Source organism: Pseudonaja textilis, chromosome 7, assembly GCF_049901715.1.
Source record: "Pseudonaja textilis isolate UNSWEBS1 chromosome 7, rPseTex1.2, whole genome shotgun sequence".
Lineage (NCBI taxonomy): Eukaryota > Metazoa > Chordata > Lepidosauria > Squamata > Elapidae > Pseudonaja > Pseudonaja textilis.
The window spans coordinates 23,173,032-23,197,709 of NC_141996.1; the positions used below are offsets into that span (position 1 = coordinate 23,173,032).

Genomic DNA, 24,678 nt, shown 5'->3' on the forward strand with positions numbered 1-24,678 from the left:
AAGTAATTTATGCCTAGTTTAGAATATTGACAGATCACACTCTATATACCTGATCGTTTAAATAAAAATTGCCCCAATACATTCAATAAATGATCTGCAGACTACCTCTCTATGATAAAATATGAAACAATATCAGAAGGAATCATTTTCTATTTAAGGCTATTAAAGCACACCATCTTTGTTCCTGCTGTATGCAGTGTTCAAACCAAGCTTCCATAGAGAAGGTTTACTGCTGTGCTTGATTTGGTTTACTATTGTGTTTATGAACACAGTAATCTTCCACCATAATGGTGTTATTTCAAATAAATTAAAAACTTATGCCACTGAAGTTGTAAATTGATTTTGATGCAGAAATTTTTATCAGCCTTCTGATGAGTTGAAGTGCTAAATAACGCAGGTTTATGGGATACAAATTGGGTGGTCAAGAGTTTGTTTTTGCAGGGAGAGAGTGAGCCACAGGTGAAATGACCACTTGAGTGTGGACTGGGCTATCTGACTTCTTGTTTGAGCAGTAGCCATCTGCCAAAGAAGATAGCTTGTTGTTTGGACTGAACTGATATTAAGTGTAACCGGCAATGGTTAGGGATGGCTAATGGAAGGTCTAAAAGATAGTGGAGAGAATGTTCTTGGTTGTGTTGCTATATTCAAAATTGGAATGCTTACTGCCAATTCTTGATATTTAAATAGTATTTTTAAAAATAGGGCAATCCTGTTGGGTTCTTGTTTGGATGTCTTTTTAAATGATGTTATAAACACAAGACATTAAATATAGAAAAAACAAAAATGTTATTTGGGATGGTAATTTTAAATTAATTGCTGGCACATTCTTTGTAACCTAACACAATTTGTTTCTATTTCCTTTCAGAAGCTTAACAATCACATTGTGTTCAGTTCTATTTGATTTCTGTTAACTGGGAATTCATAGCAGTAGGTATTTGACACATGTTAATTTTATGTCTCATTAATTTTTAAAACAGATAAAGGCAAAAAAATACTGCGATCCCATGCTCTAACAAGGCAACAGATACGTGGTCTACAAGATGGTGCAGAGCTTTACGAAGCAATTATTAATTCTGCTGATCCATCTTACATGGAGGTAAGTTTTTTTAAACAATGCTAGAAATAGTCATTCTATGAATTTCTGCCTTTTGCCAGAGGGCTTCAGTTAAAAAAAAACACAATAAGTAGAGGGGATAAAACAAAGGAGGCACAGGTGGGGGAAAGCAGGAAGTCAGAATGACCTCTCCCCCCCCCCCCCAAAAAAAAAAAGAAAGAAAAAGAAATGGTGATATTGAGAGAAATTTCACCCAATATTTTAAAGAAGCTACATTTCATCCATTCTTATAAATATTGGGAAATTTAATGAGGACAAGTGTATATATAACTAAGTTTATTTGCTACACCAAAATGTTTGGGGGGGAGGGTAGATTCATTGTTTGAAGTAGCCATTTAAGTTCAACCATGAATGTATGAGCTTGATTGTATCAGTTCAGTGCCCATGACAAATTTAAGTCTGTGTTCTTGTAGCTGTGATTGGATAGAATATTAGTATTTGATTTAAAAGTAAGATCCATTAAATTCAGTACAAAATATTGGTATTACCTTTAAACTTTCATAGGCTTTTGATTACATATCACAGTGACTCGGGCTTGGTTCTTCTCTATAACTACTCCAGGACTTAGAGTTTTACTGAGTTCAGGTATTTTATCTCTTGGCTAGGTTTTTAAAATGTCTCCAAATTATGATTTTTTAAAAAACAGGCTACTATATTTTGATGATTTGTGTTTTAATATCTGTGGCTATCATTCTGTTTGTATGGTTTCATAGTAATCTAACAAGAGACTTCAATAGCAGGAAATATAATTAGTTTAATAAGTAAGTGATACAGTAGTAACAATAGTTTTTGGAAGTCATTCTATTTGTATAAATCAGTCATTCTTCAAGAATAGACCTCACTGTTTTACATCCAGTGGGCCATATCTGACTCTTTGCCTGTCCCTGTCTAGTCCTGTTCAAAAATATAGGGCTGGTGGACCAAGCAGATTTTAAAATGGGCCATGTGTCAGATTCTATAACATTTTCTACAAAAAAAGTTCAAAATTTCTGTATATAAACATTATAAAATAAAAAAATTAAGAATTTATGACATGATCACTTTATTTTTTGATGTGTATATTTAAAAACACCAATTGGTTACAAAAAGAAAGTGAAAAAATAGAAAGGCAAGTTAATTGGAAAAGAAGTCTAAAAAGAGTCTTTTCCACATTAAGAGGGCTATTTGAAAACCTTTTTAATTATGAGAATAAAAACTGCTTTTTGGACATTTTAGTGTTGCCCATGCAACAATGACAGTGACAGTAATAATGATTATTACTCCCAAGGATACTTTAATTTGGATTCTTTCACTGAATAGGAAATTGAAACTGACGGGGGAATAGCTATTTTTGATTCGGGTTCTACTTATAGCTAAATAGATATGTATATGATTTAACTGGAAAAAAATCCATTTGATAGCCAAACATGTTCATATATTTAATATTCCATGTTATAATTGAAAGGGGGCTTATTTTATGTTTCCCTTTTGTTAAGATCTCTAGCTGCAGTTTTACCACTGTTTATTGCAGGGTTTTTTCAATGAAGAGCAGTTAAAAGCCTTGAATAGTCATAGACAGATGGTCAATGATAAAAGGAAAGCTCAGATAGAGGCAGAATTCAGGAAAGCTGTGGAATCTGCTGAACAAGAGAAAAACAGCTCCTGCAGAAGGGATGTATCCAACATAATCAAGCTACGAATTGTAAATTATGGGACAAAAGAAAACTCAAAAGGTAAATATGATCTTAATCTGCTGTGAAAGGCATACTCACCGTAAATACATGTAATAATATAGTACCTAAGCAATGCTTTATTCAATTCAATTTAGTTTATTACAATCATAGACCAGAAACCAGAACAAATAAAAACTCAGTAAATGTACAATTCTAGTATAAAACAATAAATAACAACTAAAATCTATGATAAAATCCAGTCTGTCCGTTATACATGGTCTAACAAGATGGTTAATTATAATCTCTGCAATGTGTCCAACCCCCCGCCCAAGTGGGAGACTACACCATTTCTGACAAATGGCAGTCCAATCTCTTGAAAGTCTCTAGTAATGGCGCTCCCACAATTTCCGAGGGCAAGCTTTCCATTGGTTGATTGTTCTCACTGTCAGAAAGTTTCTCCCTATTTCCAGGTTAAATCTCTCCTTGTTCAGTTTCCATCCATTATTCCTTGTCTGGCCTTCAGGTGCTTTAGAAAATAGTTTGACCCCTTCCTCCCTGTGGCAGCCCCTCAAATATTGGAAGACCACTATCATGTCTCCCCTGGTCCTTCTCTTTACTAGACTAGCCAAGCCCAGTTCCTGCAACCGTTCATTGTATGTTTTAGCCTCCAGTCCCCTAATCATCTTGGTTGCTCTTCTCTGTACTTTTTCTAGAGTCTCAACATCTTTTATGTAATGTGGTGAACAAAACTGGATGCAGTACTCTAAGTGTGGTCTTACTAAGGCTTTATAGAGTGGTATTAGTACTTCCCTTGATCTTGATTGTATCCCTCTGTTAATGCAACTTAGGATTGCATTAGCTTTTTTGGTTGCTGCTGCACACTGCTGGCTCATATTTAGCTGGTTGTCCACAAAGACTCCAAGATCCCTCTCACAGTTACTGCTATTGAGCCTGGTTTCACCCAATCTATATGTGTACTTTTGGTTTTTCCTGCCTAAGTGTAGGACTTTACTTTTCTCTACATTGAATTTCATTTTGTTAGATATGGCCCAGTGTTCTAGTCTGTCAAGATCCATCTGGATCTTGAGCCTATCTTCTTGGGTGTTAGCTATTCCTGCCAGCTTAGTATCATCTGCAAATGTGGTAAGTTTCCCTTCATTTCACTCATCTAAGTCATTAATGAAGATATTGAAGAGTACTGGGCCTAAGACAGAACCTTGTGGCACCCCACTGCTTAGTTCCCTCCATGTAGACTTAGATCCATTAAGGACTACTTGTTGAGTACGGTTTGTCAGCCGGTTCCGAGTTCATCTGGTGGTGGTGCTATCTATTCCACATTTTTCTAGCTTACCAAGAAGTAGGTTGTGGTCTACTTTGTCGAATGCCTTGCTGAATTGATCGTATGTCACCCCTTGACGCATTATTTAACTGTAGCAGTATGCAAATAGTAACATTTCTAAAAGTAAATTTAATTAAGATCTGTAGCACAGATATGAATGGATATTAAGTGTAGTTTTTGTTTATTAAGAATAAAATATAGAGAGGCCTCGACTTGGTGACCTCAATTGGGACCAGAACTTCCATTACTACACAAGACACACTTGATTTTATAACGTTTTTCCCACAGTTATTTAATAAATCACACAATCATTTAGCAAATCTGGCTTTTCCCAATGACTGCTTGTCGGAAGCCAGCTAAAAAGGTCACAAATTGAGATTGTGTGACTCTGGGATACTGCAGCTGTCATAAATATGCCAGTTGTCAGGCACTCAAATTTTGATCCCGTGATCTGAAGACACTGATAGTTGGGCAAGGACTGCTCATAAATCACTTTTTTTCAGTGCCAATATAACTTTGAATGGTTGCTAAACAAATGGTTTTAAGTTAAGGACTATGAGTCTGGTCAATAACCAGCAAAAGTATTTTTTTAAAGATGCATCATATTGTTGTCAAAATACAATCTGTATTTTTAATTCTAATCTTAGAAGTTATACTGAACATCTGGCGTCCACCCTCACATGTTTGTAGCCTCTTAAAGGAAGGAGGACGATATAGAATTTTTCAGTTATCTGCATCTCACTCCAAAGGCAAGTTGAAAACCAACAATATACAGTTAACAGCTACCAAGAAAACCCAGTATCTACAACTGCCAGTAAGTGTTCGTTAAGACCTAAAGTGAGCTACTTAAGTTACAGATTTTACACAATTTTCACTATGTTATTATCCATAATGCTATTAGGTTTCTCAAGAAAGTCTATTACAAGTTTACAGACCAAGGGAATGTCTGGTATATGGTAAATTAATGGACCCCTCCTTCCAACCAGCTTGCTCTGAAGTGGATTTGGTGGGATATGTAGTTTGCTTGACAAAAAGAGCAGGTATGTTACATGTTGTAATCACACTTATTCCTTATATATACGTAATTATATATAAGTTCCAAATTGGTATCTTTAAAGCCATTTTTTCTCCCAAACTGAAATGTAGAAGTTAAAATTTCTTAGTTGAAGTTTCACACAAGCAATGAAATAACCCACCCCATCACCTGGGTAAAATGGATACATTCTGCCTTAGTTTATGTAATATGCTGAAAAATCACTGGGCTTTTTAAAGTTTTAAATTAATTGCAATATATATTTATTTCAAATTTAAATTGTCTAGGTCTAGTTACGAACAGAAATCATAGAGGCATTATATAAACCAATCAATTAAAATGTAATGTGATCATGGACCTGCATCAATATAAACCAAGGATTTCCATTTACAAAACCTAATATTCTAATGGTGTGTGAGGAAACTGATTTTTAACATTTTCCCTTCTACTGTCACTATACCAAGCTCCATCTAACAAGTGTGATATGCCATGGACCTGTGTTTACTTTCTTTAAATTGGGTTTCATAACAGCTGAAAATTTAAGCCACAGTAGTGTTATGCATAAAAAAGAATGGGGTTACTTTCTAGATATCTGGTGTTTGTTATTATATTGCTTTTCACAATTGTTTAAATTGTATTCGCTTTTCTTTAGCAGGAATTGTGCTACTGACCTTTCAATTTTGTAGAAATTAAAAAATACTAATTTGACGGATTTGGGGAGTAACAAAGCAGAAACAATTTGCTTCTTCAGTCCATTCTTAAATGAACTGGGTTATCCTTAATGAACAGCTGAGTTAGAGGGCAAGTCAATAGGATTACTGGGTAGTGATGGCAGAATGCAGTATAGGGGAAAGGGAAGACATCACAGGACTTGTTGATCACTCTTTTTCCCCTTGCATTCCTACTGCAAATAGATTATAATTTTATATCGGTGGTAGCTGGGAATAGAGGAATTTTTCATTTTGAACTTCAACATGGCCAATATGTAAAATTTAATATTAAACCAAAGTTGTATGTTTCATTTTTACATAGGTTTTTCTACATTGGTATATTTGTCAGATGAACATCATAATATAATAGCAATCCAGATTTGTACAGATCTCAAGCAGCTTGCTATTGAAGATATAATCATTCCATCTGTATTGATCTCTGCAACCAATCTTCAGTGGCGACCCGAGTTCAAATCCGATATTCCCACCCTATTTGCTGGAGAGCTTTCTGCATTTTCTTCAAACCCAAAAGATAACCATCTCCAAGAAATATTCAAAGAATTTAAAAATACCATTGAGGTAAAGTTACTTATTTCTAAAGAGCAGTTAAGTACATGCAGTGCACAGATTACTTTTTTGTGATGCAGATTAAAACAATAGCATTCCACAACTGAGTCAGTGTCTACATCAGTTTTTTTCTACAACCTTCCACATTCCCCTTGGTGAAAATGAATCGAAATGCTGCAGTCCTGCAGATAGTCCTCGTTTAACAGCCATTTGTTCAGCAACTGTTTCAACTTATGACAGTGCTGAACAAGTGGTAGTTATGACTGATCATTGTATTTGTTGGTTGTAGTGTACTTGTGGTCACATCTAGGTGCTTGATGCCCACAATATCAGTGTTGCAGTGTCCCAGTCAACTGAACACCAATTGCAACCACTTTGTCAGTTTTTCACAAGTAAAAAGTATGGGAAAGCCAAAAGGAGTTCGGAAATGGTGACCATGTGAGGTCCTCACTTAAAAGACCATATTGATGTGATTAATAGCAACTCTAAATGCTGGAAATTGTGTCACTAAGCAATGAGGTTACATTCTGTGATGCTTTAAAGCTGCAGCATTTAGCAACTGAAATTCCAGTCCCAGCTGCCATTAAGTGAGGACTACCTGTATATATTTCATTATTTAAAAAAATCAAAATATGTTCTTTTGGCAACTCCTGACATTCAAAAATAAGGTATTAGTTGCATACTTCAAATAATTTCAGAAAGCATGTATTGATACTACACCTAAAATATGTGTTATTTCAGTTTTTGTTTGGTTTTTAAGTTGCTGTTCACTCCCCAGAGTTGTATGTCAAGTTGGATAGCCATATAGAATTAAATAATTTAATAGTTACAATGCAAAAATATTGTTTTTGTCTTGTAGAACGATGGCTGCTTTAGCAAAGATGCACAATACAAAGTCATTAACTTGCTAAAATCAGATCCCTTGCAGTTATGTAATTTATCTAACGTATGTGGCTTGGATCTTCCCTGGAAATCTGATGCAGGAAATAAACAAGCAGTAAGTTTATCAAAAGAACAATTTTATAAATGCTGTTCAAAAGTAAGTTATTCTACGTTCATTGGATTTCCTATCAAGAATTTCAATTAAAATACTTTAGGGCATTTTGTAATCCTATATAGTCACTGCTGAGAATTCTAAGGCCAGGATTGCTGTCTTCTACTGATCCTTTCCTAAGATTGCTTTGAAGGAAGTTATTTTAAAAGCATACATATCTAAAGAGAAAGGCATTATTTAGTTCAAATGTTCTTAGTGAGTAAAAGCAGCAACAATTACATTTTTGTTTTGTTTTTTAGATTACAGTTCCCAACAGTGAACTAAGACATCAAAGTCCTTTGACCATTGGAAAGTCAGACATAAGACCATCCCTTTTTCTTGGATCTGCAAAAGTGACACCAGGTTTTCAAGAAACTCCAAAGAACTGTAAGAAACGAAAGGCAATGGATCTTCTCAGTCAAGTCCCTTCCCCTCCGTCCGTGAAGCCAATCTGTGCATTTATTTCACCATCTCTAAAAAAAGCATTTCAGCCCCCTCGAAGCACTTGTGCCCAGAGCAAAATAATTAAAAAAACTGAAAGTAAGAATAACAAACATCTGCTGCTAAAGTTAAATGGGACTGATTTTGCTCCTGAAAGCAATTTTGTTGCTGATGAGGAACTTGCAATGATAAATACCCAAGCCCTTTTAAATAATTTTTCAGAAGAGCAAGGAATTATATCTATGGGTGACATCACACGTGTGATATCCAGCACATGATGATGCAGGTTTTTTTCAGGCTGATTACTCTGTCCAGCCTAGTAATAATAAAAATGCATCAGGGTAATACCAAAGAAAATTAATTCCTACAAAGGAAAACAGAACTAACAGTTCATTATTGTGTAGGAAATGTTACAGAGGCAAATAGAGGTTAATATAGTTTGTATTTAATGTGTGAATTGTCTTTTAAAACTCTGAACATTGTAAATGTTTGTTTAATTTGTTTATTACACGTTTTAACTCAAAACAAGCATTTTAAGACACTTCAGTAAGAATAACTTGCAAATTCCTGATATGTAAGCCACAGGTACATTTCTATATCAGAAGATATGAGTTTCGAATTTTTATTTCAAATTTAAAGTTTTCCAAATATTCAATGCATCTTATTCAAAGTTAACTTTTGAACAAGGCTTAATAGAAGAATACAGAAAAGGGTTGCACAAAAGGATTTTTCTTATTTTCCTTTCCTAAAGATGTTCTATAAGTGGCTATTCTAAAATGTTATATGTATCAGAAGTTGTTAAAGGGACTAGTGCCCAAAATTTTATGAACAGGCCTGTGTTGTTTTATCAAATTTGAATATTAAAATAGCATCAGCATCAAATTATCTTTTCCCTAAAGAGGAAGGAAAAAAATGATCCCTCATCCTTTAATATTTACAAATGAGAATATCACCTGATCTCTAACTTATTTCAAAAATATTTTCAGGGATCCTTCCACTAACACTGGGGAAATAAATATAAATTCTTGTTGCCAGAAACTGAGTTCTGCAAAAAGATACTATAGTATTATTACAGTGATCTCTAAATCATAATGACAAATATGTCCCTGAACACTAATCTATCTTTATACACCAGTAGAAAACTATTACAGTAAGCAGTTTTCAAGTATGACTAAAATGATCATTATCTGTATATATTTTTGTTTATATAAAGTAGCCAAAATTTCATAATAAAAGTATATAATCCATGATAAAAGAGTTAATGCATTGCAAACAATATGTTGAATTCCTGGCAAATTTAATTATATCTTAATTGTTTGATATGCTTCACAAATTTCATTGGGCTTGGGGTGCTTAAAATGGAGCCTATTGCTAGATTAGTCTCCCTAAAATACAATGAACATTTTTTTAAAAAAATAGAAAGTTCTAATTTTTAAAGAACATATAGAAACCAGATAGAGAAAATAATCCCGTTTCTCCTATTAAAGTAAAAAGGGTTTTAAACTTTTCAGAAGAAAAATCTTATTTCAGTCAATACCAACTGTAATAATTTTAATATTTTGGTTTTAGCCAGTGTCTAGTTTTTAACATTTATGGTTTCTTGACTCATCTAAGTTTATTACTTAATAGGAAAGTTGACGTGCACCTTGCTTGTTTCATAAAGCCCAAATTCTACAAAATTATCATTTTTGTAGAGTAAAAATAAAAAATTGCTTTTGCTTTGTCCTGTTTTATGATAGCAAATTACTACTAGGTCGTATAAAACCCATCAGAACTAGGAATTCAAAAATAGGGATCTGAAATGAAGCACCTCACTTCTTTGAACAACACACTGAACGGGATTATTTTTAAAGAGAAAATTAAAATTTGAAAAGAAAAGAACTACATACTGTGGATAACATTTTAAAAACATAGAATCTGAAACACAGAAACTATAGGGCTTAAGAAACAAGATCATTCTGAGGATTTCACAAATCTATACTGGTTTGGGGAGTAGCTTCAGGTTTACTTATCCTACAGCTCAAAAGCTTCACCCACACCCATTCATAACATTTTGGTTGGTTCTGGTTCTCCTGAAGGCTCAGGCTTTTGATACACTGGATAGTGGTAAAGGCATAAATAGAAAAGGTTTGCCATTGGATTAGAGTCCTATTTTTAGCCTGAGTGAAAAAAATCAAACACATTTATCGCTGCTGCTACTACAGAATTGCTTTTCTTAATGTATGAAAATATCTCATATCTCATAATTAGCGTTTTAATGCCAACAGTCAACATGGTATTTGGCTAACATATGTAAACCTAAATAGGTGCCACCCTGTAATTTTTTGGGTGAATACAAAGCCTAGTATGAAAATGGTTGCAGAAAAGAATAAACTAAAAATATGAAAAAGCAACAATAAGATTATGATTGTTTAAATCATTTCTTCTATAATTTTCTTTAAAATCTGCAAGAATTATGGAACATCAAGTTTAAATGGGTTAAAACCTACTTTCGTTCAGTAGAAAAATAGAAAATTGCTAATAATCTAAAACAAAATACAAATTGATAAAAATCTATAAAATCCCACTAAAATCTCCCACTAGGTCTCCCATTAAAATCCTTCAATTTCATGACCTATTCATTCTGTTGTTCGAAAAAGCTGAATTTGGACGAGAATAACGTCCAGAATTGCAGTATCTGGCTGGTTCTTCAGAATGAAGCACTGTATGGAAGGTAACATTATGCTCATATTCATCTTTCATCCATCGTATTTTCTCAAATGGGACACCATGATGATTACGTCTATAAAATAAATGTAAAAATGACAAAGAAAGCATGAGAATATTAATTGCCCCTGATCCATACATTAATTTTCCTTGTATGTGGTTTTGAAAAAAAAAATCAGAACCTGGTATAGATTCAGAAGGCAAATTTCCTATATGTACAGTCAGGAATTAGTCCATTAAATGCATATATGGGTATGGTTGAAATATGATTATATACTCAATAGATCAATAGACTCCCTCCCTCTAATATTGAACTCTACATCCAACACCTATGCGATCAAACTGGGGAAGGGTCCTTTTCACCAAAGTAATCCCCAGAATCACAGAAGAAAAAGGCTCCAAGTTAAAGACTGAACTGTATTTTTAGTAACTATGGGATACTGACTAGAGCACAGATGTCAAACTCGCCGCGTCATGTTGCCATCTTGTGACATTTCACAATGTTTTTCCCCTTTGCAGAGCTGGGGTGGGTGTGGCCTGTGCGTGATGCATCCGGCCCACGGGCCACTAGTTTGACACCCTTGGACTAGAGGGAAGGAAAAGGGCCAGTTGTCACAGCAAGCCTCTAGGCAACATAATACTGTGTTTCTCCAACAATACGCCCCCCAATAGGAAGACCCAACATGTTTTCTAGGCATAAAATGTAATTAAGCCCCTCCCCCCAAATTTAGGCCTAGTTTAAAGCATGCGAAATTGGGGGGAAGGCAGGGGGGAACTTGCCATTAGGAGTGCCCCGCAGGCAGCTATGCCTCACCATCAGCCACTCCTACCAGCCAATCATTGTGGAGCATGGAAGGCTCCCTTACCTCCACCAAGCACCTTTGCTGCAGACCCAGGTCAGTAGGTGGGCGGCATCGCTGTGGAAGCGTTTCAGCCACTTCTCGGGTGGGGTAGCTGCCTCCATAACTTCCACGCTTCCTACCGCTGCTGCCGCTGTTATTGGAGACAGTGCTGGCGAGAGGGACAGCTGTAGCTTGGCCTGGGCGCTTGGAATGCAGGAACGGGCTGTGCACTGGGACTTTTGCAAACTTGCAGAGCCCGTGGCTGGAGCACCAAGGGTAGCAGCAGCAGAGATGCTCGCTCGGCTCTTCTCATGCCCACCCAGCTGCTCGGGATTAAACCAAAACACAGCGCGCGGCGCTCCCAGGTACCTCAAAATGTTTCTTTCCTGTTGTTACGGGGACGGGGGAACAGCAGGAGCGACTTAGACACTGTTGTTGGAGACAGCGCTGGCAAGAGAGGCGCCAGCACCGGTGGGAACTGGAAGCTACAGAGGCCTGAGAAGTGGCTGAAACGCTGCCGGCAGACATCCCCGCCCGCCCACTGACCCGGGTCTTCAGCGCTTGGTGGGGGTAAGGGAGCCCTCCGCGCTCCACCATATTGGCTGTTAGGAGTGGCTGGTGGCAAGGCATAGCTTCTGGCGGGGCACCCTAGGCAAGGGTGCACGGGGGGGGAGAAAGAAATCAATCCATCCCCGAAAAGATGACCTAGCCGTTTTTTCAGGGCTCAAAAAAAAAAAAAAAAGACCCGGCCTTATATGAGAAACACAGTATGTTCAGTATAAGTACATCCAAAATTGATCTACTGAAGAAAGGAAAAAAGTTATCAAACTATGTGAATGAACTTTAACATGAGTTTTCAGAATATTTTTGTTATTCTAGTAAAAAAAACATCAATGATGATTGGCTATAGGAAAGAATCCCAAATAGAAACATGTTACAGGAAAAAAAACATTTTTGTTCATTTTATAGGATAAGAAGATAAATAATGGGTTTAAATTATACAAAGGCAATTTCAGATTAATTTTACGCAAACATTCTGGGTAGTAAGAATTGTTCAGCAATGGAACCAATTGCCAAGAGAAGTGATGTGATTTGCTTCACCAGATAGGAACCATCAGATTGTAATGTTTTAATTTAGATTCCTGCCCTGAGCAGAGGGTTGAACTCAGTGGCCTAAATAGTCCCTTCCAAATCTATGAATATAATGTTCCCGATGTTGCTTTGTGTGAGATAACTTTTGACCCAGAAGAAATAAAATTCATGCTTTCTCAATTGAAGCTTTTGCTCCTAACTTTCTCACTTTTAGAATAACATAGAAATTAACATTAACAAGATCATACTTCTTCAGAAATCATGCCAAATAATTAATTTAAAAATAACATTTAGTTTTTCCCAGTTTTCTTATTTTTCAAATCCCATGTTTTTAATTATTGCTGCACACAGCAAGTGTTTGCTAGTTGCAGATTGCTCTATTTACAATATATTTTCAAACACTGAAAATTATGTTTCAATTGGGATATAAACTCCATTTCTGACTCATGAGATATACTACCTACATGGCAATGTCTTCATTGTAGTTTTAAGGTCACTACAAGAAACTACACTACTACAATACATAAACAGGATGATTATGATCTCCAACTAGACTAGTAGAAGCCAACTTTCCTACATACTGTTTCTCAGGACAAGCCTCTTGTCAAAATCAGGATTCAAATCAATCAATGATTACAACAATGGTTGACTGGTTTTTCTAAATTTGGTTGTAAAATGTACCTAGCTAATTCCCGAACATGGAACTTCCAACGTGTATCTGGCTCCCGAAATATAACTTTATATCTGTTTTCAAGCGCCTGATTAAAGAAAAACAAATAATTATGTTACAATTTTAAAAAATCATGTTTTAATTATTAAGCAGTGTTTTTCCATATTTTTCTCTACCATGAGGGAGAAAAAAACATCAAAGGTTTGAGATGCACAACACATTTAACCTGATCACTGAATAAACCCAATACACTGATTAATAAACTGCATGCCACACATTAAGTCACCAAAAATTAGTTAAAAATAACACGGTATGTGAATGTAGCCCATAGAGCAACATCGGACGTGGTTAAGTAGGCTGCACTTGCTTCTCAAGCATGTTAATCTTCACTATCCAAATTTTAACTATCAAAAAAAGAGTGGTGGTACCCTTCCCACATTTTATGAACGCCTAAAATGACAATTTATTTGGCATGAATCCAGAGCATACAGAAAGGCCCCCTATTTCTTTTTCCTGAATGATTAATTCAAGTTGAATTTCTTCAACCAGCACTTCTTGAAAGGACTATCCATCAAATAATCACTTAGAGAGTACTAAATTCTAAATGAAATGGGCATTCTCACAAAAGTTCTTAGTTATAAAAGGCACTGTCTCATGTGTGGTAGCTGTTCAAAGCATAGAAACTAGATCTTGGCGGCTTATACATCAAGCTTTATTTCCAGGCTAGTAAAGATGGCAGATTTACTAATCTCGTCATACCTACTGCTATTGGCTTTGATGGATTGACATTAGGCATGCCAGCCTGCTGTTACCTAAGCACATCATTCAGGATTGCAGACCCAGGGCAAACTGTGCTGCAGGACAAGGCACACTACAGCTGATTGACTTCCAATGTTGCTGGGAACTTAGGCTGTAAATACAGAGATCGCTATGAATGCCAGAGTGAGAATTCTGGTGTATATTTTGGATATACTTCAATGGATATGGATATTCTGTGCATTCTTTTGAGTGAGACTGAAATGAGTTAAGCTTCAGGATACATTAAGTTTTAACTGTTTATTTTCCCATGTCAATATTACTGTTCATGCAAGAGTTAAGCAATAGCATTTTTTGCAGCAACGTAACGTTGCAGACAGAGGTCCAGCAAAAAGCAACCTGAATGCAAGACTGACTTTTAAAAGATCCTTTTTTGCTTTAACTTGCTTAATAGTGGAGTGGTAAGCTATATACAAAATAACTACAAGGAATAATTCTTTCCATGGCCGCCTAAGAGCCTTACTTTCAATGTTTTGAAAAGAACAATAAAATAATCTGCCCAATTCTTTTGTAGGTTGGATTTTCCTTTTTGAGTAGCATCCCATCTAACCTTGTATTCCTGAGATGAAAAACAAGGAAAGTTTCCATTGTTTTCAATGACTAGAATACTTGAAATATTTTATTAAAATACAACAAATTATATTCTGCCAAACAAAGGATTGTTTTGTTGGAAGTATAAGCGAAATATGTTTTGTAACCCACACACATCTATTATTTATTCTATTTCTCAGAATTATTCAAGCAATGTTTATTCAAACATCCTAATGTTTCCTTCCTGTAAATTTCAGTATGATTTTTCTAATTACTTACCATTAATTATATGACTTTTCATCATCAATGTATTTTAAGACAGCAAACAAAAAATCCAACATTGCTATTGAGTTATCTCAAGGACTTTAAAATATCGCTTCTTAAGAAGCAAAACTGGTTAGACATGCAGTAATCTGTAAGTGCTCTCAAAACAGACGGTTGTGAGCTAAGAATATTGAAACAGTTACCTGTTGATACTGTACGTGTTGTCAAAACTATATTTTAAAAAATGAGTGGAAATTTGAATTAGCAGATTTTTGAGAATTTCATTCATAAGCAATTTTTATTACTAAGAGGGGCACAGATTCTATTTAATTGGTGTGCCAGGCAGCATCTATTTTTTAACAGTCACCAATATCACTAAACGGACAAAAAGAAGTACTTCTTTACACAAAATAATTAAGAATTCATCACCACAAAACACAGTGATGGCTATTAATTTGAAAAGGAAATTTATAAATCCATTGAGGTCAGGTACCAATTGCAAAGGAATACTGGAAGGCATCTGGTTGGCCATTGAGTGAAATGCAAGACTAAAAGGAGCTTAGACTATCTATGCTTGCTAAATGTCCTTAAGCATCTTCAACTGGTATTTCACTCAAATTATTTGAATGCTAAGTTAGCACCAATGGTAATGCAACAGAAGGAAAGCATAGTATTTCTTACAATCTGCTTTAAACTGAAAGATGGTCTGTAGCACCATCAAAAGGACATACTTTTGCCTTTACAAAGTCCTTGGTATCTCTGTTAAAAGAGATTAGAATGCCAGAACGATCTGTATTTTAAAAGAACAGCTACCAATCAGAAAGTATCTGATGAGCTAATGATTTGCTCAATATAAGGTAATCTCATATTTGAATTTAAAAAGTGATTGCATTGATTGCAAGGTTTATACTGACCTAGAAACAAATATTCCACAAGATGGAACTATGCTTTCAATGTCTCCATAAAGCGACATTCCTTTAAAACTGTGCATGATTCCTTAGAACATTCTCAATTTTAAGAAAACTAGCTAAATGTAACCTAAAAAGGAGAGGGTTGATTTATATTGGATAGTGTAAAGATCTATTACCTGCCAGATGCCCATAAATCCCATCCAATGTATTATAGTTGCAATATTGCCAAGTTGGAGAATGCAGTTCAAAGATTTGGACAAAGAGTTGTACAAGAATTCAAGGAGAGGAAAATGGTGTTTGAAAACATTACAGACATTACAGATTCTTGAAAATTTCCTCCCTAATTTGATAACTATAAAGTTACAGGTTTCTTTTGAGCCCGCACTTATTAAGAACTACAAAGAAGTCACAGTATTACATACCATTATCGCATATGGCTTCATTTCCCAAGCATGGATGTTGGTATTATCAATTATAATTGGGGATTTCCCTTTCTTCATAGCTTTACGTGCTGTAATACAATAAGGTTTTAGTAAGTGAAATTAGTTATCATTTATCTAGATAATTATATTAAATCCTTCAGATAATAAAAGAACTTTAGTTTTCCAAGGCCTGTGGCACAGTTGCAAATCACTAAGGAGCTAGGAGCTAATCGCTAGGAGAACCTGTTTGGGGGATTGACTGCAACAGAAATATTGGTTATTTATATTACAAATAAGTATGAGATATAATTAGTAAAGGACTTTCAAGAAGCAGGGTTTTATTCCTTTCATATTTTTTTAGCATTATATTTTCAGCTTATTTTCCATATGCTCTCTCTCTCTCTGTGTGTGTGTGTGTGTGTGTGTGTGTGTGTGTGTGTGTGTGTAGATAGAACTGTGTAAAATAGTCCTGTACACTTTTCAGTTTACGACATTTTTTGGGATAGACCATTGATTTTATGATATTTTATGCTAACTGCTGTGCAAATACTGGTGTTTTTTAAGTGAAAAGCATAAGCTTTTTGCAATTTGGTGCTGTTTGGATGGGGATTGTGAATTTTCTTACATGCTTACAATGCATGCTTACAATGACTATGAAAACAGATTAACTGATCCATACCCAGTGGCATACATGTTGCAATCACTGAGGCCGATGCTAGTGTTTTGTTAAACATTTTTATTGTTTGTGACCCTGAAAAGGACCGTTTAGGTAACCAAACATGGTTACTAATATGAAATTGGTCAGCCCTTATTGCTTATCACCAGGCAGCATCACTTCGGCATAGACTGTATAAGCCTTTGCACGTGATCTTTGATGACAATGTGGTGCCAGGCTGCAATAATGTATTCAATCAGCTCCTGCTTGGTCTTCGGATGCTTCTTGCTAATTTAGTAACCAATCTTACCCCACAAGTTCTAAGCTAGAAAATCATTGTCACAGCATTTAAAATCAGCAAGTAAATTGATTGCTGATAAAAGAAACCAACTACTTCCTGTTTTGGCAAGCTTCGTTTTTAGGGTACAACACAGAGATAGGCAGTCTTTCTTGTAGCTGGAGTAGCCATGTATTAGACAATTTTTGATCAGGTAAGAGTTTATGATGACAAAATAATATGTTACATCTTTTTGCATGTTTTTTTCACTTCAACACATGGAATCTAGATTTCAATGCAATCTAGATCAGTGGTACTGCAAAAATAGGTCTAAGAAGCTGCTTGACTCCATACAGGTCACAGTTGTTTCCCAGGATGTAGCAGGAAATGTTTGTATTGTTAACTGTAAAGTACCCGAATTAACTGCATTATACTGAAAAGAAAATAGTGCAAAGATAATGTATACTGGTAGTCAAAATAGAAATGGAATGAACTAAAAAAATTAAGTTCAAAACAGATCTTTAGACCCAGATAACACTTCAAACCCTGGTATATTTTTTGCCTCTCTTCTAGGCTCATGTTTCCAGATGGCCATGTCTGTCCTATAATTTATCAAAATGTTTGGGAAAGGGGAGAGGTCCATGTTACTTTTCATCTACTTCTATCCATTTTTCAATATCCTCCTAGAAGCCAATTGGAAGTTATCATAGAATTGGCAGTGGGAATGATTTCTCAGAGCAATGCCAAACATCATAATGCAATATAGTCTTTAGCTTCCATATCAGAAAGTCTTTAAACAGTAAGCATATCAACTTTAACTTCAGAATTAGGCTTATTCTGTTCTTAATTCTAGTATGTGATTATTCTACTCAATGTTTAGATAGCCACTTTGATAGAGCAGATAAAGAAGAATGTTAAGGAGAACCAGCCATACATGCCTCTTTCCTGGTTCCACTTATGTGCGTCTCCCAAACAATCAGGATTAAACTCATAGGTGCCATCTTCTGTGATGAAATACTCGTCAGTACTAAAAATGACTGCATTAGGAAATTCATGTTTCAGTTGCCTGACAAGCAAACAAAAAAGAACAAAGTGCTGACTTGTTATCATCACTGGATCCAACACGGTGTCACAAGAGAAAAATGTGTACCACTTATAAATTTCTGAATCACTGTTTTTATTTGTCCTGTGCACAATAAGAGTAAAAATAACTTCTTAACTTGGATGATTATGATCTAAAATACGCAGCATTTTAAAAGTAGTCCTTATCACCAGCCCACTGGTTGGTGATCACTGGACTAGAAGACCTCCAAATCCTTTCTAAGTCTGTTAAATAAATGTTACTGTGATGGGTTCTTGTCAAGCAAGACATCTAGCTGAATTTATGGGACTAATCAAGATTAAATTTGTATTTCAATTCAAATTTAGATTCAATCAGATTATTGAGTTGAACTTTTTTGGGGGGGAGATAATTGTCCCTGACTATCTCCCTTTAAAATTGCAAATAGTAATCTCCTACCCATGGACTAACTTAGCTTTTTTGATATCATCCAAGGTCAGTGCTTTATCTGCTGTGTCATAGATGAAGACATACCAGTCTTGCAAGACCCTTTAAATAGGAGAAAATTTCAACTGGCACTGTATCCTTCAAATAGAGTGAAACATGCCTCAGAAATCCAGCAGAATCAGCATCCTGACCTGGGTGCACTAAACCATTGTTTAAGAATCATTTATTAACTATACCGCAGTTATCTGGGTTTGCAGATACAACACAAGTGTCCATTGCAAACAACACAAGATAGTGAGGGGAGGGGGGGAAAGGGCGGAGGGGGGGGAACTTGCCCCACTCACCCCATGCACCTCACCTGGCCACCGGGCTGCTTCTTTCCATTTCTTTCTTCTTCTGCTTTTGTCTGCAAGCAAGGAAAGCAGCAAAAGTCTTTCTTTCTCTCCCCCAAACTCCGCCAGAAATGAGTCTTTGGGACCCTGCAAGGCATCCTGCTCCAAGAGGCTGCGCCGGCACAACAAGTCTCACAAAGACTCATTTCTGTCGGAGTTTGGGGGAAAGAAAGACAGACTTCTGCTGCTTCAGCAACTTTCCTTGCATGAAGCCAAAAGTCTCTCTCTCTCTCCCTGAGAATGGAGCTGGAGACGGTATCCTGCAATCCCAAATAAAGAATGATCGATTGTAGGAAAATGGGGTGGGGAATTTTCCTGAAGACTTTTTTGGGGATTTTCCCAGGATCTCTACGGCTTCTGTTTTTTCTGCTCCAGGATGACCAAAGGGCCAGTCTTGTGATTACTGCAGCTCTGGAATATGGCACCAAGTTTCCCACAAATGTCAGCAAGCCACCGTCAGTCAAAATTCATATTAGTGGTCCGCGGGATTTAAAATTATGAGTTTGGTGGTCCCTGAGGTCCAAAAGGTTGGCGACCCCTGGTCTAGTCCAATCTTTTGATCAAGTAGGAGACAGGATACCATTCCAGGCAAATGGCTGTCCAATCTCTTTTTAAAAACCTCCAGTTAGGGAGCACGCACAACTTCTTGGGGCAAGCTGTTTCACTGATTCATTATCCTCAGTGTCAGGGAATTTCTCCTCAGTTCTATGTTGGTACTCTCCTTGATATGTTTCCATCCATTACTTCTTGTCCCTACCCTCATGTACTTTGGAGAATACGTTGAACCCCTCTTCTGTGTGAATCCTGGAACACTGCTATCATATCACCCCAAGTCCTTCTTTTCTTTAAACTAGATGTACCCAATTCATGCAATTATTCTTTGTATGTTTTAGCCCCCGTTTGCTGTTCTTTGCACTCAAGTCTCAATATCTTTTTTCTGTCATGGTGACCAAAACTGGACACAGTATTCCAAGTGTGGTCTTACCAAAGCAGTATAAAATAGTACTAACACTTCACATTATCTTTATACTATCCCTCTGTTGATGGAGTCTAGGGCTGTGTTGGTTTTTTTGGCAGCTGCAGCACATTGCTGGTTCTTAAGTAGTTGTCCACTAGAACTCTGAGATTACTGCTATTGAGCCAGGTACCACCTATTCTATACCTGTGTCAGGTCCCATATATATCAATAGTACTTAGACTTATACACCGCTTGACAGTGCTTTACAGCCCTCTCTAAGTGGTTTACAGAGTCAGCATATTGCCCCCAACAATCTGGGTCCTCATTTACCCACCTCAGAAGGATGGAAGGCTGAGTCAATCTTGAGCCTGGTGGGATTTGAACTGCCAAATTGCAGGCAGCTGATAAGTCAGCAGAAGTGGCCTCGCAGTACAGCATTCTAACTACTGCGCCACCTAGGCTCTATATTTCTATAGGGACAGTAGTATTCTCCTGCGAGGGGCTCTTTATCAAGTTTCTGTTTCTATTTCCTGCATTGCTTAGCTTTAACTTTTGGGGCTTTGGGAGGGGGAGGGAATGTGCTTCAAGCCAGGTGCTTTATCTCGTCTCTAGAGAAAAGCAGCAACATTGCCTTATCATCTTCTCAGCCTGGGTTTCTCATAATATCTTTACATTTGGTGATTTACTGTTTTTAAGCAGGAAACTTAATTCCTGCCTAGATCTCTTACTATTACCTTTCAATAAAAGTTTCCGTTTGAAACTTTTTTCTTGAGAGGATTGGCGAGGCAGGACATTACAACCTGGCTATTTGGTTGTTGTTGGCTAAGTATAAAAATTCCTTTCTTAAGTTCGTAGTACAGGTTTTATAAAGATTGCATAGCTTTCTTTTCAGGATGCATTAAGGTTTGGCTTTTCTTCAATGTCCTTTTCCATTAGGGATTTGAGGTAGAGGCCCCCAATACTTATCCCTACATTCAATTATCCACATGCCTTGATTCTGTGTAATACTCTTCCAAAATGCATTCCATTTTGGCATAGAATAGAAAATGAAAATTAAATTTAGGGCCTGTTCTGTCTTTATAATTGCTAAACAGAACCACAGACCTTTTTCATTCAAATCCTGAAGATTAGTACACCTGAACTGCAGCAGCGAAGTATACAGTCAAAGGGAAAATAGCAGCACTTTCAATTTGTCAAATTTTATGGAGTTACTTTTATGCTATGCATTTCCAGGCATTTTTTTCTCCATACTTTTTTTTCCCTTTTATTTATTTAAAATCATCACATATATATGGATTGCATTATACTATCAATGAAATTTTTAATTTCATTGTACACATGTTGTGCATTGACAATAAATGTTTGAATTGATTTAGGTTGATTTGTGAATATTTGCATAATATTGAAAGATCAGTTTGGTATGTGCTGATGGTTTTGTTTATAACATTATTTTGTAATTAAATTTATAGATTTTGTTCGGTAAGTAAAGCAAAATAATTTTTGAGGACTGCTTTTACTTAAATAGAGCCAGTATTAAGATAAACCTCAAATTACAATTCTGTTACTCATCTTTTAAATCTGCTGCTTGTTATGCTTCTTCAATTTAGTAAACAAGAATTAAAACCAAGTGTCAATTATGAAACTTTTGCAGAATTGAACGTTAGACCAGATGTGAAGGACTTCAACTTTCCAGAATTAAAAAATAAACAAACACTTATCTGAAATTGACAGGCATTATTAGTGCATGACAAAATGTACACTTCCTTGTATACAAACAGTGACCTTTTGGTATGCATTCAGTGTAAAATATTTATGACAGTTATAAAGTAGCGGCTAGGTGCAGAGAAACAATAGCCGGGACAGGATTCAGCTGCCAATCTAAAATTTAAATAACATGCAGAAAAGATATTAACGAATTTCACTGGGCTCAGCACTAAAGTATTGTATAAAATGGAAAGAATAAACATTCCATTTTCACAGTGCATTCTCACAATCACCTCTCCAAACCACAGCAGGTAAAACAGATGTAATTTCTAACAAAGACACAGGTGAGTGGGAATTGCCCCTTTCGATAGTTGCATAGTCTGGGGAAAAGTCACACACCGCCTTAGAGCAACCCAGACACAGCAGTGCAACTTTGCCAAATAAGTTCTAGAATTTGAAGAATGGCTGGCACACAAATTTCAGCTAAAAAAAGGCGGGCCTTCTCATCGACCCTCCTAGCTACGGCTGCTTCCTGTTTACTAGCGCCTCGTCCCATTTACGCTTTCTGTTGGTGTTTATCACCGTAGCGTAGACCTAAAGTGGAGTTAGAGCACAAGGGACACGGGTGTCGCAGGGCGAAGTATCCTCCTTTCCATCACCCACTCTTCCTATTCTTCTCGGCTTTCCCTGACTGGCTCCGAGTTCTCTCCTGGCCACCATTCATGGCCCTCCCCACCCCCAGCATTGTTACTTCTTTAAGTTTAAGATAATACAGTCCACCAGAGGGGGGGGGGGACGCCTAAAAACGGAACAACAGCTTCTTCCTTGTCTTACCCAGCCAGGCGACTTAATCGCCTGCCTCGTTATCAACCGGAGCCAGGCGGCTTCGGCTGCGCTTCCTGCACAGCCGCCGCTGTCTTCAACCCCAGGGATCAAATAGCTCTTGGAGACCCTCGAGAGTTGCTTTCCGCGTCGCCCGGCGCCCCCCGCCCCAAGCGGACCCAGAACCCGGCGCGACCTCTCGAAGGGCTGCAGCTGGGACAGGCTTACCTGGCCAGAGTACTTTTGCCTGAGCCGGGCAGGCCGCGGAGCAAATAGAGGCTTTTGCTGAAGCGGCGAGCTGGGGGCGGGCGGCGGGGCTGCTGGAGGCTGAGGCCCCCGAAGGCGCGGACCAGGCTATCTTCCATAGCGGCGAGACGGCGGCCGCAGCTGCAGCTTCCTCATCTCAGGCGACTGTGGAGCCTTTCGGAGTCACCTGGTGGGGTTTACATTGCCCTTCGGCCGCGTGACTTGAGATGGGCAGCGCCGCCCCGCTCCGCCCTCGTTTCTCCGGAGCCGAGGAAAGGCCGCGCCAAAGGAGCCGGCCGAAAGCGAAAAGGATGCGTTGGAAGGCCCTCTCCGAGGACGGCTCCTTGGAGGGAAGGCCGGCGCGTGGCCCTTTTGCCGGGAGACTAGAGTCGCTCCCGGCTAACTAACGTGTCAAATCCCACGCTGAGGAGGGCCCTGCTTCGGCCGACCTCAATCTGTCAGGAAAAAGTCCAGTCCGATGGGGGGTCCCGCGAAGTCAGCTCAGTCACGATCTGGGGGATCACGCACTTGAATGGGCTTGGCGCTTCCCCCCCTCCCAAGCAATAACCAGGCAGCAGTTGGCTTACGATGGGTTGGGCAAAGCGTCTGGATAGGATTGCAGCCTCCGAGAGGAGGACGTTGGAGCCGCCAGCTCTGGCAGCAGAAATCCGGGCAACCATTAGGTGGCGAAGAGAGTTTTTTTTCTGGGGAGTGAAGACCCGTTCCGGAGACTGGCTGAACTGTTAAGGAGCCCCCGAAGAGCATAGCCGTGGACTGGCTGAACGATTTTGCCTCAATTGCGTGCAGTTGTCACATTCTCTGCCATCGGACGGCTGCTGGTATCATAAGCTAATTTAATTTAGCGATGCCAGTTTTGAATGTGTTATTGGCAATTATTACAAAACGTCACCCGGATTGTTTCTCTATACATGTCAATTTGCACAGCTAATCTATGTGCAGTTTGTGTCGTTTAATCCTAGAGTTTATTTTTCCCCATGCCGATCAATTCGTCTTTTACCTCCAAAATGTTACACACAGTATGTAAATACAACATTTTAAAATATCCACTGGTTATTTTGCAATTGATGAGCTTAGTTATCTCTATCAAATATTTGGAATTGGATTAGTTTGAGTGAGTGGATGGAAAAACAAATAAAGGTTTTCTTATTACTCAAGGCTAGTGAACATTTAAAACATTTTGTTATATTTGTTATACAAATGTAGTTGGTGCTGTAACAAAATAATATTCATTTATTCAGAATTGGTAATTTCTTCTAGTTTAGAGATGAAAAATTATTTAAAATATTACTATCCAACTTCCAAATGATAAATGTAAGAGTTTTAGTTAGTAGTTATATATTCTCATATTGGCTCTTGGTAGAATATTTTAGAAGTAGGGTTTATTATAGTTTCTTCACATTTATTAAGAGAATTAATTGATTATAAACAATTACAATGTATAAACAGAATATAAGTTATTTTTAAACAGACACGTCAACAATTTTCTGCATTTATTTTTAGAATGTTTTAGTTTGCCAATTTTTTTGTTTTTTTCTATACTATATTGGTTATTTTATTTTTCTTTTCCAGTTGTTAAATATTACTGGTTGTCCAGTATTTAACTATTACAACTTCTACTATTTCTTCCTCTTCTCCCCCTTCTCCACCACTCTCTTCTCTTTGTTCCCTTAACAGTTCTATTTATTGTTCTTATAATGAAGTCAGTCAGTTATCTCTTTATGTACTTGCATTGTATCAGAACAATAAATACATTATACATTACGTACTATTTAACCTGAAAACAAACTACAACTAACTGCCGATCAAGTTGCAGTCATATTTGTGTACATAGGTCTTATGTTTTATTATAGGAGTTGGAATTTACCACTTGTCATACTCATATGCTACATTAATGGAAATATAGTTAGAAATAACAGAAATAAATAATTCAGCTCTGTCCTACCTTTGTCATGG

At 37.2% G+C, this 24,678-nt stretch overlaps 2 protein-coding genes across 2 annotated transcripts in view; one reads left to right on the forward strand and one right to left on the reverse strand.

Moving 5' to 3' along the window:
- The window catches only part of BRCA2 (BRCA2 DNA repair associated), a 40,160-nt gene extending 31,846 nt beyond the window's left edge, over nt 1–8,314 (forward strand). The window contains exons 21-27 of the mRNA XM_087937230.1: nt 978–1,096; nt 2,625–2,826; nt 4,753–4,919; nt 5,007–5,145; nt 6,171–6,427; nt 7,275–7,412; nt 7,709–8,314. Coding sequence (XP_087793356.1) covers nt 978–1,096; nt 2,625–2,826; nt 4,753–4,919; nt 5,007–5,145; nt 6,171–6,427; nt 7,275–7,412; nt 7,709–8,167 — 1,481 coding nt within the window. The 3' untranslated portion in view covers nt 8,168–8,314. The remainder of the gene's footprint in view (nt 1–977; nt 1,097–2,624; nt 2,827–4,752; nt 4,920–5,006; nt 5,146–6,170; nt 6,428–7,274; nt 7,413–7,708) is intronic.
- Nucleotides 8,315–22,873, reverse strand: N4BP2L1 (NEDD4 binding protein 2 like 1). The gene is made up of 5 exons (XM_026708949.2): nt 22,687–22,873; nt 18,014–18,141; nt 16,144–16,232; nt 13,211–13,287; nt 8,315–10,671 (listed from the first exon to the last, which is right to left on the reverse strand). The coding sequence occupies exons 1-5, from the start codon at nt 22,821–22,823 to the stop codon at nt 10,497–10,499; spliced, it is 606 nt and encodes a 201-aa protein (XP_026564734.1). The 5' UTR covers nt 22,824–22,873; the 3' UTR covers nt 8,315–10,496.
- Nucleotides 22,874–24,678: the final 1,805 nt, after the last annotated feature.